We start from the raw sequence: 15,488 nt of genomic DNA on the forward strand, positions 1-15,488 counted from the left end.
TATTCTCTATAGCAGGTTCCTACTTGTCCATACACATGGAGGTTTGTAATCCAGAGAGAGGCTTCAGTTCAATGTAGGTTCCCAGTATACGAGATATGCCTTCACGAGGCTACTGGGCACATATCGAAATGGCCATTTTTGTATGCCAAATTTCTCAATTTCTCCTAGATTTCCTTAAGTAGTAATGTATGTAAATATTCTTACATTAATGTTAGCATGCTTTAGCATTTCAGAGTGCTACTGTCTCTTTTGTTATACATTTTTTCCCCAAACTCATCCCTAATAAACATAACACAAATGTGAAATTTCAACTTTCATTATTTATTACTGTTTTGGCTACATTCTCTACAATTTCAGCAGCATCTTAAAGAGACAGTTAATGTATAATTATGTACAAATGAAAAATGAAAATTGCTTGCAACATTTCAAACGAGAGCCACGGTTAACTGTACAATATTAAATGGTCGTCTGTGTTATTAACGCCTCCTTTTCTGTAACATGAGCTAAAATACACATGAAGGCGGCAGAGACTGCTGACGGTCTATGCTGCCGATACCGGGGGAAAGGGGGAGAGGAGGGGTCTTCCTGGTAGTTGTGCAGTAGAGCAAGACCGCCGTCTAGAAAAAAGAGTTTCTAGCTTGCCACGTGGTTAGAAAAAAGGTTCTGTCGTCCTGTGTGAATGTATTTTACCACCCTCGTCCTTATGAGCGGAGGAGCAATCCAAAAAAAAAAAAAAGTAAAAGCGTTCACGAGTCCCTCCTCAATCGGTCGTCAACATGCCACGGATAAGAAAGCGTAAACAGGCTTACAGTACTGTATATGTCTTTACGGATGTGATACACATGCTTGTTAATGAACTGTCCCGGGTTCATAAGCGGTCGGAGTAGCCCCTTTTCGAAGGAGCCATTTCTATGGTCTTTTGCAAAATTGAGAAGTTATTTAGCAGCAAATGAAAAAGCGTCATCCAGGAGACGAAAAAAAAAAATCAATAGAAAAAAAAAAAAATAAAAAGCAATAGTTTTAAACATTTGTACAAGTAAAGGGCGGGGGGAGGGGAAAGCTGCTGAAAATACATGAATAAAAGAAAATGATATCTGTACAACAATATACATCAGCGATAGAAGGGAATTTCTCATTGTCCTGCATAGAAAATTTCATAGTAAAGTTTTGAGAGCAATTTTGGTACCTACGGTGTGTGGTATATGTACATAATGGACTAAAAAGGAAAAGAAAAAAAAAAAAAGGTGGAATGATGAAAAAACAAAGATTTAACCCCAGAACGTATACGTGCAACTCAAAACTTTATCCTGAAAAATGTGAACAGGAAGAAAAAAAAAAATGTATATAAGAACACACACAAAATTGTGACCACCCCACTTCTCTCTTTAGCTTTGGTATTCCAGACTCCGGGCAGTGCGTGTTCCCGACGCGTTTGTCGTTTTTTTTTTTTCTGTTGTTTATAATGAAAAATGCCCTTCCAGCTAAAACTCTCCAGTATCAACCAATCATGTTTTAGTATTACAAAGAATATTTACAAAAGTCCTCTCTAATGGAGGAAGAAAAGAAAAAAAAAAAAAAAAGCACAACCTTCTCATCCATGAGAATGAATCCTGGCTTCACGTGCACGCTCATGTTGTCCACCGTCGCGGCCAACGGCCTTGGATAGAAGACACGAGCGCAACCCAGGTCATTCCCCGTAGCTTGAAAATGGCTGAACAGCACATTGAGGCCAATGTAAAACGTTACAGTCAAGGAGAATATATTCACAGTCATCTTCGCTCGTCATACAAATAACACTAAGGAGATCCATCCCCCAATACACACAAAGGTCTTCAAACACATCCTTGGTTGAGGGAAGGGGGGGGGAATAAAAGAAAAAAAAAAACTACTCAAAATCTTTATCTTTAAACTAAAATCTGCACCTGAAAGCTAGTGAACACATAATCATGCCGGCCCAGACGGGGGATCAGTATGAAATGATGCTTGACGCAGGCGTGGTGGGAGCGGCCATGAGGCCGGACATGTGCAGGTTTCCTGAAGAGTTGGATCTTCTCATGTGAGGGAGAAGGTACGGGTCGCTGGCCAACTGGTGGACATCAAATCGATCTTCTTTGCGGTAAGCTAAGCACCGCCTTATAAACGCCTAGAAGAGGAAACACCACAGTAAATGGGGGGAAGATGGCATTAAATGTGGAGAGCAACCTAAAATACTACATAGAGGCAATGTGGGGAGGTAAGGACACTACAAGGGGGCCACGAGCTCTCGCATTTTTTCCTTCCGGCATTCAATGACATCAAAAGATGGCCACTAACCCGAATGCCTCATAAGTATCCATTGTGAATCCTCTAGGATAAGCAGCACGATGCAAAGTGATGCCTCCAGGAAACACCACCGGCCCCCTAACATATAGGGGGGACCCATCAATTGCCATAAATATACAGGTGTAAATGCCGCTGTTCCCCGGAATCCGGCTTGGTTTGTCTTTTGTTGCTGCTCCTCTCTGTTCCTGAGATATGATCTTTTCTTCCCTGTATATAAATCTAGTGTTGTTAGACAATTGGGCGTAGTCCTCAAGGCAACCATAAAGAAGATTTGAAGTACACGCCCACTTGTTAAAAGGATTGGATTTATATACCAGGAAGAGAAACAGGAAAACGCAGGAATAAAATAAAAACAATGCCGGATTCCAGGGATTAGTGGGATTTCCACCAAGTAAAAAATGCACATATTTATGGTGACAGGTCCCCTATAGCGGATCATGTGAGGGGAGAGGGGTCCTGGTGGGATGTCTTTGTACTGTGCTGCTACTCCTGAGTAGTTGAAGGACATTTCAGGTCATGTGATCAATCAAATACCTGAAAGGAACATCAAAATGTGGTATTGTATAATGTATTAATGTACAAAAGTTGCGTAGGCGTGAGTAGATCATAGAGCTGTGGGAACAATGGATTTTTATTAACTAAAGGCAACCACTACGTTTCAGTCTGCAATCTCCATCCCGTCATTTTCAGACTTTGGTAGGCAATTTACAACCTGATCCAACCTTTTTGTTCTCTTGTGGGAGTGTCTCTCACAGTAATATAGGCTGGATGCAAGTTCTAGGGTACAGCAGCCTTCATTTGCTTTCATGTATAATCACTGCTCTAGAACAGCACTTTTTCTCTTCATGTGCTTTCTTCCCTTTCTATAGCCTGTTTTCTCTGCCCTCCCTGGGTCTATAAATGCTTTCTCTCCTCCCTGCTGCTATGTAGCAGAGCTGAGTGTGTGCAGCAGTGATGTGTATATACGTGCTCTGGAGAGAATGAATATAATGTGTGTAAGTTATATGTGTATAATACACAAGCTCCAGAGAAATAATAACAGATCTATCACCTCCTATGCTGCATTAGTGCACTAAAATTCTAGATATTGATCCTCCACTTCTTTACACTTAACGGGGACATGTTATACAGTAGAACATAGGGTTTTTTTTCTATTTTTTGCTATGGTGCGTCTTATAGTTTGAAAAATCTGGTATATTGATTATCCAAACTACATGTATATGTAGAAATCAGGTACATATTGATATATTATAATGCGGATATAATAATGTATCATACCTTGGCTTCATTGGTTACAACAGGCTTCACAGGAAATTGAACGTCTGTAGCTTTTAAGATGGTGTTTTCCTGTAAAATGTCTTGCTGGGATTGGTTATGTCCAAAGGGCTGGAAAGTAAATGGATCATCATAAAATACCTGTGTGACCAAGCGTCGATTACACCAATATCAGGTGAATGATTTCTTACCTTCCTACCGTAAAGACACTGGAAAAAGATGACTCCGACCGACCATACGTCCACTTTATTGGAAATCTTTGGTGGTTCCTTGCCCACCACAAAACACTCAGGTGGTAAATACCTGCAGAGACGGAAGAAAACAAACACCGGGCATTAATGTAGGTGAATATAAAGCACTGTGCACACAATGTTATATCACTCATGGCCAGAATACTGCTTACAATAGATAATGGGCTGTTCCCATCCTATAAGTGACGGCACATAGTTATAGCTCGTGATAGCTTAGATTACTGCAATCGCTGGTGGTCCGACCTCCGCGACTCTCACTGACCCCAAAACTAAACAGAAGCTAAAACTTAGGGGTACTTTGCACGTTGCGACATCGCAAGCCGATTGTAGCGATGCCGAGCGCGATAGCCCCCGCCCCCGTCGCAGCTGCGATATCTTGTGATAGCTGCCGTAGCAAACATTATCGCTACGGCAGCTTCACACGCACTTACCTACCCTGCGACGTCGCTCTGGCCGGCGACCCGCCTCCTTCCTAAGGGGGCGGGTAGTGCGGCATCACATGGCAGGCGGCCAATAGAAGCGCAGGGGCGGAGATGAGCGGGATGTAACATACCGCCCACCTCCTTCCTTCCTCATTGCAGCCGGGACGCAGGTAAGGAGATGTTCCTCGCTCCTGCGGCTTTATACACAGCGATGTGTGCTGCCGCAGAAACGAGGAACAACATCGTACCTGTCGCTGCAGCGAAATTATGGAAATGACCGACACTACACAGATCACCGATTTGATGCTTTTGCGATCGTTTATCGGCGCTTCTAGGCTTTACACGTTGCGACGTCGTTACCGGCGCTGGATGTGCGTCACCTTCGATTTGACCCCGACGAGATCGCAGTAACGATCTCACAACGTGCAAAGTACACCTTAAAGATCTATTTTTTTTATGATAATGAAGAATAGCCCTCACTACCAGTATGTCCAGTTCTGTATTTAGTGCACATTTACCAGTATGTTCCTGCTCCTTGTGATGTGAGGTCCATCCCATCCACACCGTAGCTGTCATCATCCATGATTTTTGATAAGCCAAAGTCTGTTATTTTAATTTCTCCACATGCTGTGCCATCGACGAGAAGAATATTTCCTGTAAAAGTAGATTCACATGAACACTTTACCAGTATCAAACCACAGCGGCTGATATGCGACATCCCAGACATCCAACCAGTGACATATTGAGGGGTGCAAGAGACCTGGGCATAGCAAGCATTTTGCAACATCCAAAATCAAAAACCTTCAGTGCTCATGGAGTCCCATCCATCAGTCAAAAATGTAACCCCTTCTCCACCAAACATATGTGCTGTAACTTGCGGAAAATATTGATGTAATAGTATGTGCTCTGACCTTAGTTTTGTTGCTTTTTTTTTTTGCTTTTCAATAAAAAAAATTTGAGAAATTTTTTTAAATATAAAAAATGTAAATAAAAAAATAAAATAAAAATATATGTATATATTATATCTATATCTGTACATGTATATATCAATATATATAGATTATATATATATATATATATATATTAGTACATATAGCTATATATATCTACATTATATATATATATATACATACATATATATATACACACATACATATACACACACACACATTTTATTCATTTTATGTATTATTTAAAAAGCACTTGTGTTGTATTATTGACCCCTTAACCCAATCATGCTGGAATCCGTGCAAGAGACCCTAACACTGGCTTATAGGGGGTCTGTAGAGTGTGAGGGTCTCAAGAACGAGATTCAAAGGAGCTAAAAGATCCTGGGAAAATCTCATTCTGATAAATCCAGAGCATTTTAAGACTCTTGACATAGGCAACATTTTAAGTGGGGTGAAATATATAAAAATTAAAGGATAAAAACTCAGTTTTGTTTTTTTAATTTACTTTCAGTCGCCATATACAGAGAGCCATAAACTGGGAGAGAATATCAAATACTCATATTTTTTTTTCTTTCCCTATTATAGGATCTAATATTTTATATATTGTTCTTATTAATCACTTTAGGGCACATGACCTGCAAACTCTATGCAATGCACTATAAATAAAGCAGCATTGCAGTCTTCTGTATAATTACCATACTCATAGAATGGTGGAGTTGGAAGAGACCTCAAGGGCCATCGGGTCCAACCCCCTGCGAGTGCAGGCTTTCCTAAATCATCCCAGCTATATGTTTATCCAGTTTCCGCTTGAAGATTTCCATTGATGGAGAGCTCACTACCTCCCACGGTCACCTGTTCCCCTCCCTGACTGCCCTCACTACCTCCCGCGGTCGCCTGTTCCCCTCCCTGACTGCCCTCACTACCTCCCGCGGTCGCCTGTTCCACTCCCTGACTGCCCTCACTACCTCCTGCAGTAGCCTATTCCACTCTCTGACTGCCCTCACTACCTCCCGCGGTCGCCTGTTCCACTCCCTGACTGCCCTCACTACCTCCCGCAGTCGCCTGTTCCACTCCCGGACTGCCCTCACTACCTCCCGCGGTAGCCTGTTCCACTCCCTGACTGCCCTCACTACCTCCCTCGGTCGCCTGTTCCACTCTCTGACTGCCCTCACTACCTCCCGCAGTCGCCTGTTCCACTCCCGGACTGCCCTCACTACCTCCCGCGGTAGCCTGTTCCACTCCCTGACTGCCCTCACTACCTCCAGCGGTCGCCTGTTCCACTCCCTGACTGCCCTCACTACCTCCCGTGGTCGCCTGTTCCACTCCCTGACTACCCTCACTACCTCCTGCAGTAGCCTATTCCACTCTCTGACTGCCCTCACTACCTCCCGCGGTCGCCTGTTCCACTCCCTGACTGCCCTCACTACCTCCCTCGGTCGCCTGTTCCACTCTCTGACTGCCCTCACTACTTCCCGCAGTCGCCTGTTCCACTGCCGGACTGCCCTCACTACCTCCCGCGGTAGCCTGTTCCACTCCCTGACTGCCCTCACTACCTCCCGCGGTCGCCTGTTCCACTCCCTGACTGCCCTCACTACCTCCCGCGGTCGCCTGTTCCACTCTCTGACTGCCCTCACTACCTCCCGCAGTCGCCTGTTCCACTGCCGGACTGCCCTCACTACCTCCCGCGGTAGCCTGTTCCACTCCCTGACTGCCCTCACTACCTCCCGCGGTCGCCTGTTCCACTCCCTGACTGCCCTCACTACCTCCCGCGGTCGCCTGTTCCACTCTCTGACTGCCCTCACTACCTCCCGTGGTCGCCTGTTCCACTCTCTGGCTGCCCTCACTGGCATAACGTTTTTCCTAATGTCTAATCTGAATCTCCTTTAAGTTTCATCCCATTGCTTCTTGTACTTCCTTGTACTAATGAGAATAGGGTAGTTCCCTCTACACTGTGACTTCCTTTCAGATATTTGTAGACCGCTATTATGTCTCCTCTCAGCCTTCTCTTTTGCAAACTAAACATCCCTTTTAGCTGGTCTTCATGGTTTGCAGATCTTCTACCATTTTGGTTGCTCTTCTCCTATAATGATCAGGCTACGAAGGCTATATATTCTAACATAGCAGAAACAGGGACCTTAGGTAGGCCTTCAGCCGCCATGATAACCTATCGGCCCCCTCTGATTTTCGTGGAAGCTGATGGCTGTCTAAAGCGACTTCCACCCAACCCCCTCCCCGACCTCCATTCCCAGAATCCTTTCCAGCCTACCTGGCTTAAGATCATAATGGATGATGGGTGGTTTGATCTCGTTGAGATAACGTAGTGCATTGACTATTTGCATTACAATGGACCTGGCTTCTTTTTCAGACATCAACTTGTGCTGCTTTAGGTAGAAGTCGAGGTCGTTACCTTCACAGTATTCTAGGACTGTACAAAATCTGAAAATAAGCAAACGTTACCAGTTTTACACAGAACGAAGCAGAACACCAAATTCTGGGCAGAAATAAACGTCATCATTGAAAATAGGATCAACTGATGTGCTGTAAACCTGAACCTGCAGCGGGCGATAATGGTGAGCCATCTTTGGGGGAGTTTTGGGGTGGATGAACTAGACCGCTCCCCATGACATCTCCCCCATTAATCAACAGGGGATGAACAAGAATGGAGATTGTGAACCCAGCCCTTTCATCTAACATTAGTGTCTGACCTAGAAATGCTCTAGGGCAAATGAATGGGCAAAAATTCCCTTAGACACCTCCAAAATCTTGAGAGAACACAACACAGCTTCAATACAAATAACAGAAAACCTAAATCACCCAATATTAGTTGTTTTCTGTATAAGATAGGACCATAAGAGATCCATGCCAAGACATGAATAGAAACCGAAAAAATAGCGTACCATGATCATCAATAAAAACCACATTATTATTAGAATACATCAAAGAAGGGAATTTTGTTTACTTACCGTAAATTCCTTTTCTTCTAGCTCCTATTGGGAGACCCAGACAATTGGGGTGTATAGCTTCTGCCTCCGGAGGCCACACAAAGTATTACACTTTAAAAAGTGTAACCCCTCCCCTCTGCCTATACACCCCCCCGTGCATCACGGGCTCCTCAGTTTTGGTGCAAAAGCAGGAAGGAGGATACTTATAAATTGGTCTAAGGTAAATTCAATCCGAAGGATGTTCGGAGAACTGAAAACCATGAACCAAAAGAACAATTCAACATGAACAACATGTGTACACAAAAGAACAACAGCCCGAAGGGAACAGGGGCGGGTGCTGGGTCTCCCAATAGGAGCTAGAAGAAAAGGAATTTACGGTAAGTAAACAAAATTCCCTTCTTCTTTGTCGCTCCATTGGGAGACCCAGACAATTGGGACGTCCAAAAGCAGTCCCTGGGTGGGTAAAAGAATACCCTGAGAAAAAGAGCCAACAACGGCCCTCCTCTTACAGGTGGGCAACCGCCGCCTGAAGGACTAGCCTACCTAGACTGGCATCCGCCGAAGCATAGGTATGCACCTGATAGTGTTTCGTGAAAGTGTGCAGACTAGACCAGGTAGCTGCCTGACACACCTGCTGAGCCGTCGCCCGGTGCCGCAATGCCCAGGACGCACCCACGGCTCTGGTAGAATGGGCTTTCAGCCCTGAAGGAATCGGAAGCCCAGAAGAACGGTAGGCTTCAAAAATCGGTTCCTTGATCCACCGAGCCAAGGTTGACTTGGAAGCCTGCGACCCCTTACGCTGGCCAGCGACAAGGACAAAGAGCGCATCAGAACGGCGCAGTGGCGTCGTGCGAGACACGTAGATCCGGAGTGCTCTTACTAGATCTAACAAATGCAAATCCTTTTCACATTGGTGAATTGGATGAGGGCAAAATGAAGGTAAGGAAATATCCTGATTGAGATGAAAAGGGGACACCACTTTGGGGAGAAAGTCCGGGACCGGACGCAGAACCACCTTATCCTGGTGAAATACCAGGAAGGGGGCTTTGCATGACAGCGCTGCAAGCTCTGACACTCTTCGGAGTGATGTGACTGCCACTAGAAATGCCACCTTCTGCGAAAGACGTGATAGAGAGACATCCTTCAGCGGCTCGAAAGGTGGTTTCTGAAGAGCCCGTAGAACCCTGTTGAGATCCCAGGGTTCCAGTGGACGCTTGTAAGGTGGAACTATGTGACAAGCTCCCTGCAGGAACGTGCGGACCTGCGGAAGCCTGGCTAGACGCTTTTGAAAAAACACGGAAAGCGCCGAGACTTGTCCCTTGAGAGAGCCGAGAGACAAACCCTTGTCCATTCCAGATTGAAGGAAGGAAAGAAACGTGGGTAAGGCAAACGGCCAGGGGGTAAACCCCTTATCAGAGCACCAGGCTAAGAAGATCCTCCAAGCCCTGCGATAGATCTTGGCTGACGTTGGTTTCCTGGCCTGTCTCATAGTGGCAATGACCTCTTGAGATAACCCTGAGGACGCTAGGAGCCAGGACTCAATGGCCACACAGTCAGGTTGAGGGCCGCAGAATTCAGATGGAAAAATGGCCCTTGAGACCGCAAGTCTGGTCGGTCTGGGAGCGCCCACGGTTGACCCACCGTGAGGTGCCACAAGTCCGGGTACCACGACCTCCTCGGCCAGTCTGGAGCGACGAGGAAGGCGCGGCGGCAGTCGGACCTGATCTTGCGCAACACTCTGGGCAGCATTGCCAGAGGAGGGAATACATAAGGCAGTCGAAACTGCGACCAATCCTGAACTAAGGCGTCCGCCGCCAGAGCTCTGTGATCCTGAGACCGTGCCATGAAAGCCGGGACTTTGTTGTTGTGCCGAGACGCCATTAGATCGACGTCCGGCGTTCCCCAGCGGCAACAGATCTCTTGAAACACGTCCGGGTGAAGAGACCATTCCCCTGCGTCCATGCCCTGGCGACTGAGAAAGTCTGCTTCCCAGTTTTCTACGCCTGGGATGTGACCCGCGGAGATGGTGGAGGCTGTGGCCTCCGCCCACAGCAGAATCCGCCGAACTTCTTGGAAGGCTTGACGACTGCGAGTGCCGCCCTGGTGGTTGATGTACGCGACCGCCGTGGCGTTGTCCGACTGTATGCGGATCTGCCTGCCCTCCAGCCACCGATGGAACGCTTTTAGGGCTAGATACACTGCCCTTATCTCCAGAACATTGATCTGAAGGGAGGACTCTGTCGGAGACCAGGTTCCCTGAGCCTTGTGGTGGAGAAAAACCGCTCCCCACCCTGACAGACTCGCGTCCGTCGTGACCACAGCCCAGGATGGGGGCAGGAAAGATTTTCCCTTCGACAGGGAAGTGGGAAGAAGCCACCACTGAAGAGAGGTCTTGGCTGCCAGAGAAAGAGAGACGTTCCTGTCTAAGGATGTCGACCTCTTGTCCCATTTGCTGAGAATGTCCCATTGGAGTGGACGCAGATGAAACTGCGCAAAGGGAACTGCCTCCATTGCTGCCACCATCTTCCCCAGGAAGTGCATTAGGCGCCTCAAGGGGTGTGACTGGGCCCGAAGGAGAGATTGCACCCCTGTTTGCAGCGAACGCTGTTTGTCCAGCGGTAGCTTGACTATCGCTGAGAGAGTATGAAACTCCATCCCGAGGTAAGTCAGTGATTGGGTCGGAGTCAATTTTGACTTTGGGAAATTGATGATCCACCCGAACCTCTGGAGCGTCTCCAGAGCCACGGTCAGACTGTGTTGACATGCCACCCGGGAGGGTGCCTTGACTAGGAGATCGTCTAAGTAAGGGATCACCGAGTGGCCCTGAGAATGTAGGACCGCCACCACGGATGCCATGACCTTGGTGAAGACCCGTGGGGCTGTCGCCAGGCCGAAAGGCAGTGCCACAAACTGAAGGTGTTCGTCCCCAAAGGCGAAACGCAGGAAGCGTTGATGCTCTGGAGCGATCGGCACGTGGAGATAGGCATCCCTGATGTCGATTGATGCCAGGAAGTCTCCTTGGGACATCGAAGCGATGACAGAGCGGAGGGATTCCATGCGAAACCGCCTGGTTCTCTCTGTTGAGCAATTTGAGGTCCAAAACGGGACGGAATGAACCGTCCTTTTTTGGTACCACGAACAGGTTCGAGTAAAAGCCCCGACCACGTTCCTGAAGGGGAACGGGGATCACAACTCCTTCTGTCTTCAGAGTGTCCACCGCCTGAAAAAGTGCAATGGTTCGCTCGGGGGGCGGAGATGTTCTGAAAAAACGAGTCGGAGGACGAGAGCTGAACTCTATCCTGTAACCGTGAGACAGAATGTCCCTCACCCATCGGTCTTGGACATGTGGCCACCAGGCGTCGCAAAAGCGGGAGAGCCTGCCACCGACCGAGGATGCGGTTTGGGGAGGCCGAAAGTCATGAGGAGGCCGCCTTGGAGACGGTGCCTCCGGCGGTCTTTGGAGGACGTGACTTAGACCGCCATGCAGAAGAGTTTCTCTGGCTCTTCTGTGGCCTGTTGGACGATGAGGATTGGGACCTGGCTGAGGGCCGAAAGGACCGAAACCTCGCTTGAATTTTTCGTTGCCGAGGTCTCTTTGGTTTGGGCTGGGGTAAGGACGAGTCCTTTCCCTTGGATTGCTTAATAATTTCATCCAATTGTTCGCCAAACAATCGGTCGCCAGAAAAGGGCAAACCGGTCAAGAACTTCTTGGAAGCAGAGTCTGCCTTCCATTCGCGTAGCCACATAGCCCTGCGGACTGCCACCGAATTGGCGGATGCTACCGCTGTACGGCTAGCAGAGTCCAGGACAGCATTCATGGCGTAGGATGAAAATACCGACGCCTGAGACGTTAAAGACGCTACTTGCGGAGCAGAGGTACGGGTGACCGCATTAATCTCAGACAGACAAGCTGAGATAGCCTGGAGTGCCCACACTGCTGCAAAGGCTGGGGCAAAGGACGCGCCTATGGCTTCATAGATGGATTTCATTAGGAGCTCTATCTGCCTGTCCGTGGCATCCTTGAGCGTTGAACCGTCAGCCACTGCTACTACGGATCTAGCCGCCAGTCTAGAGACTGGAGGATCCACCTTGGGACATTGAGCCCAACCCTTAACTACGTCAGAGGGGAAGGGGTAACGTGTGTCATTAAGGCGTTTAGTAAAGCGCTTGTCCGGGAAAGCCCTGTGCTTCTGGACAGCATCTTTGAAGTTCGAGTGATCGAAGAAAAAACTCCGAGTACGTTTGGGAAACCTAAATTGGTGTTTCTCCTGCTGTGCTGCCGACTCCTCTATAGGTAGAGCTGGGGGAGAAAGATCTAGCACCTGGTTGATGGACGCTATAAGGTCATTTACTATGGCGTCCCCTTCAGGTGTATCAAGATTGAGAGCAACGTCAGGGTCAGAGTCCTGGGCTGCGACCTCCGCCTCATCCTCTAGAGAGTCCTCAAGCTGAGACCCCGAACAGCGTGAAGAAGTCGGGGAAGATTCTAAGCGAGCCCGCTTAGCCGGTCTGGGACTGCGGTCCGTGCCGGAGTCCTCCACGTAATAACTAGAGGCCACCCCAGGAGCACGCTTCGTCGCAGACCGAGAGGGGCCTGGGGGCGATCCCGCAGTGCCCGGGGCCTGTGTAAGGGCCGGTCTGGGCTGCAAAGCTTCTAGTATCTTAGCAGACCATTTGTCCATAGACTGAGCCATGGATTGTGAAAGTGACTCAGAGAGTTTCTCAGCAAAAGCTGCAAACTCTGTCCCTGCCGCCTGGACAGGGGAAGCCGGCGGTTCTACCTGGGCCGAGGGTCCCACCAGTGCCCCAGGCTCCGGCTGAGCGAGTGCCACATGGCCCGAGCATTGCTCACAGTGAGGGTAGGTGGAACCTGCAGGTAGCATAGCCGCACAAGAGGTACAGGTTGCAAAATAACCCTGTGTCTTGGCACCCTTGCTCCTTGTGAACGACATGCTGTAGTCTCCCAGGAGAGTGATCACTGAGGGATATATAGCCACAAGCTAACAGTACAGCCGAACCGAGAAAATGTATACAATATAATATATATATATATATACAGTTCAGCACTCTAGGGGGCCCAGCACCGGTGGGAAGAAGCCACCTGGCTTACCGACCGCTCAAGCAGTGTGTGGCAACCAGATTCCCTGCCTCGGGTCTCCCAGAGGTGCTGCCAGAAGTCCTCCACCGGCAGAATGTGCTTAAAACATGGCCGTCGGCGTTCACAGGGGAGGAGGGAGCCGTGGGCGTAACCACAAAAGTGCGGGAATCTGGTGCCCCAGAGTGAATAGTGAGGGGGGCGGAGGACAGCCAAGTGTGCTCCAGCCCTCACTGTCGGCATCATACCGACCGTCCCGCCCTTCCCCCTGACTGGCAGGCCCGGGGGCGGGAGTTTAAGGCACTAGGCCGCAAAAGCCGGGGACTAAAGTTAAAAACCGCGGCCGGCAAGCAGGCGCGGTCGGCGCGGTAGTCCCGGTCTCATACCAACAGCGCAGTCGCTGCAGCGTCTGAGGTCAAGGTGTTCCATGCACCGTCCCCAAGGGGACACAGAGTACCTGTAGATGCAGGGCCCTGTCCCTGATGATACTCAGTCTCCTGTCCGACAGAATCCCACAGGGGCTGCGGAGGGAGCCAGGTCCCAGTGCCTGGATGACCGGATAGGATCCCAATTCTCCCAGAGCCCCTAAGGGATGGGGAAGGAAAACGGCATGTGGCTCCGGCCTGTGTACCCGCAATGGGTACCTCAACCTTAACAACACCGCCGACTTACTGGGGTGAGAAGGGAGCATGCCGGGAGCCCTGTTAGGGCCCTCTTTTCTTGCATCCGATATAATCAGCAGCTGCTGCTGACTAAAAATGGGAGCATGAGTGCATGTGTGCCTCCTTCAACACAAAGCATAAAACTGAGGAGCCCGTGATGCACGGGGGGGTGTATAGGCAGAGGGGAGGGGTTACACTTTTTAAAGTGTAATACTTTGTGTGGCCTCCGGAGGCAGAAGCTATACACCCCAATTGTCTGGGTCTCCCAATGGAGCGACAAAGAAATAAAGGTTGTACTGATACAAAACGGTGGAAAAGACCCAAGGGTATGGAAACAACAATAAAAGGGGGATACGTCCACAGCAATGTCAAAGCAATTACCTGAGTCACAATATAATGACAGAACAATTAGTCAAATTAGAGCGATGCAACTATTGAAAGACAAAAGTTTATAGGGATCAACACTTCCTTCCTTGATAAAGGCGGCAGATGCTGAAACGTGCGTCGGGAGTGCGGGGGTCCCTCAGCACTGTAAGGCAAATTGTAATACCATGTAATCCTTTTACAGCAGCAAACAATTGTTCACTTTAGCAATGTTGATGTATTCTAATAAAAATATGGTTTTTATTGTTGATCATGGTACGGTATTTTTTTTGTTTTTTATTACCTCCAAAATCTTGTAGAAAGCCTTCCCCAGAAGAGTGGAAGCTGCTATATTACTCCAAATTAATGTATATGACCGTAAAAAGGGGAGGACATGAAAATTTGTGGAGTAGCAGTGGACTGTGGTCACAATAGTTTTGTGTATATAGTGTCTATTGGAGACAGAGCTGTATATTGGACAAGGCTTCCATTCTATTGTAGGTGGCCCAAAACGTTGTCCATACAGTCGATGCAGGAAAGTTTGTAATTCAGAAAAATAAAAAGTCTGGAAAAGTTCCCTCAAGTAATCTGTAGCACAGAGTGATCCTCCAATTTAAGTATTGTAGAATGAAAGAATTCTCCAGCGTATCAGTCCAGGAAATTTTCAATAAAAAATAACTTTTATTTTACAAAAAATAAAAAACCATTCCATGTAGATCTGACAAAAAAACCTGAGGCTTGAATCCCTAAGTATCAGACTACTCGTTTCAACGTGATGAATGTTTTCATCATGGTCTTAGTCATGACTAAGTACGTGGCGGCAGGTCAGTAGAAGCAGCGGCGGCGGGTGAGTGGTGCAGCAGGTCGGTGTGGTGAGAGTCCCAATCTGTCCGCGGTCCCGGTTCAAATGATGGTGCCTGGAGTGGCGCATGCGCAGATGGAGCTCTCATCCAAGAGCTCCATCTGCGCATGCGCTGACTCCTGGCGCCATCATTTGAAACTGGGACCACGGACACACTGGGAAACCTGCGCACAGCCGCCTGCACGCACAGAGTGGCAGCCCGACCACCCGCACAGAGTGGCAGTCGGCAAACAGGCACAGTGCTGCCTGCAAGCAGACACAGGCACCCGCTCGCCGCACAGACCGCCCCCCAGATAAAGCTATATTTGGATTTTTAAGACGCACCCCTCATTTTCCTCCCAAAT

At 48.3% G+C, this 15,488-nt stretch overlaps 1 protein-coding gene across 5 annotated transcripts in view; it reads right to left on the minus strand.

Moving 5' to 3' along the window:
- Positions 1 to 300: 300 nt before the first annotated feature.
- The window catches only part of TLK1 (tousled like kinase 1), a 523,998-nt gene continuing 508,810 nt past the window's right edge, over positions 301 to 15,488 (minus strand). For all 5 annotated transcript variants that reach the window (XM_075317318.1, XM_075317317.1, XM_075317320.1 and 2 more), the window contains 5 exons: positions 7,487 to 7,656; positions 4,789 to 4,924; positions 3,789 to 3,900; positions 3,601 to 3,708; positions 301 to 2,143 (listed from right to left, as the gene is read on the minus strand). In XM_075317318.1, coding sequence (XP_075173433.1) covers positions 1,967 to 2,143; positions 3,601 to 3,708; positions 3,789 to 3,900; positions 4,789 to 4,924; positions 7,487 to 7,656 — 703 coding nt within the window. In that variant the 3' untranslated portion in view covers positions 301 to 1,966. The remainder of the gene's footprint in view (positions 2,144 to 3,600; positions 3,709 to 3,788; positions 3,901 to 4,788; positions 4,925 to 7,486; positions 7,657 to 15,488) is intronic.

Source organism: Anomaloglossus baeobatrachus, chromosome 7 (genome assembly GCF_048569485.1).
Source record: "Anomaloglossus baeobatrachus isolate aAnoBae1 chromosome 7, aAnoBae1.hap1, whole genome shotgun sequence".
In the NCBI taxonomy this organism is placed as follows: Eukaryota; Metazoa; Chordata; class Amphibia; order Anura; family Aromobatidae; genus Anomaloglossus; species Anomaloglossus baeobatrachus.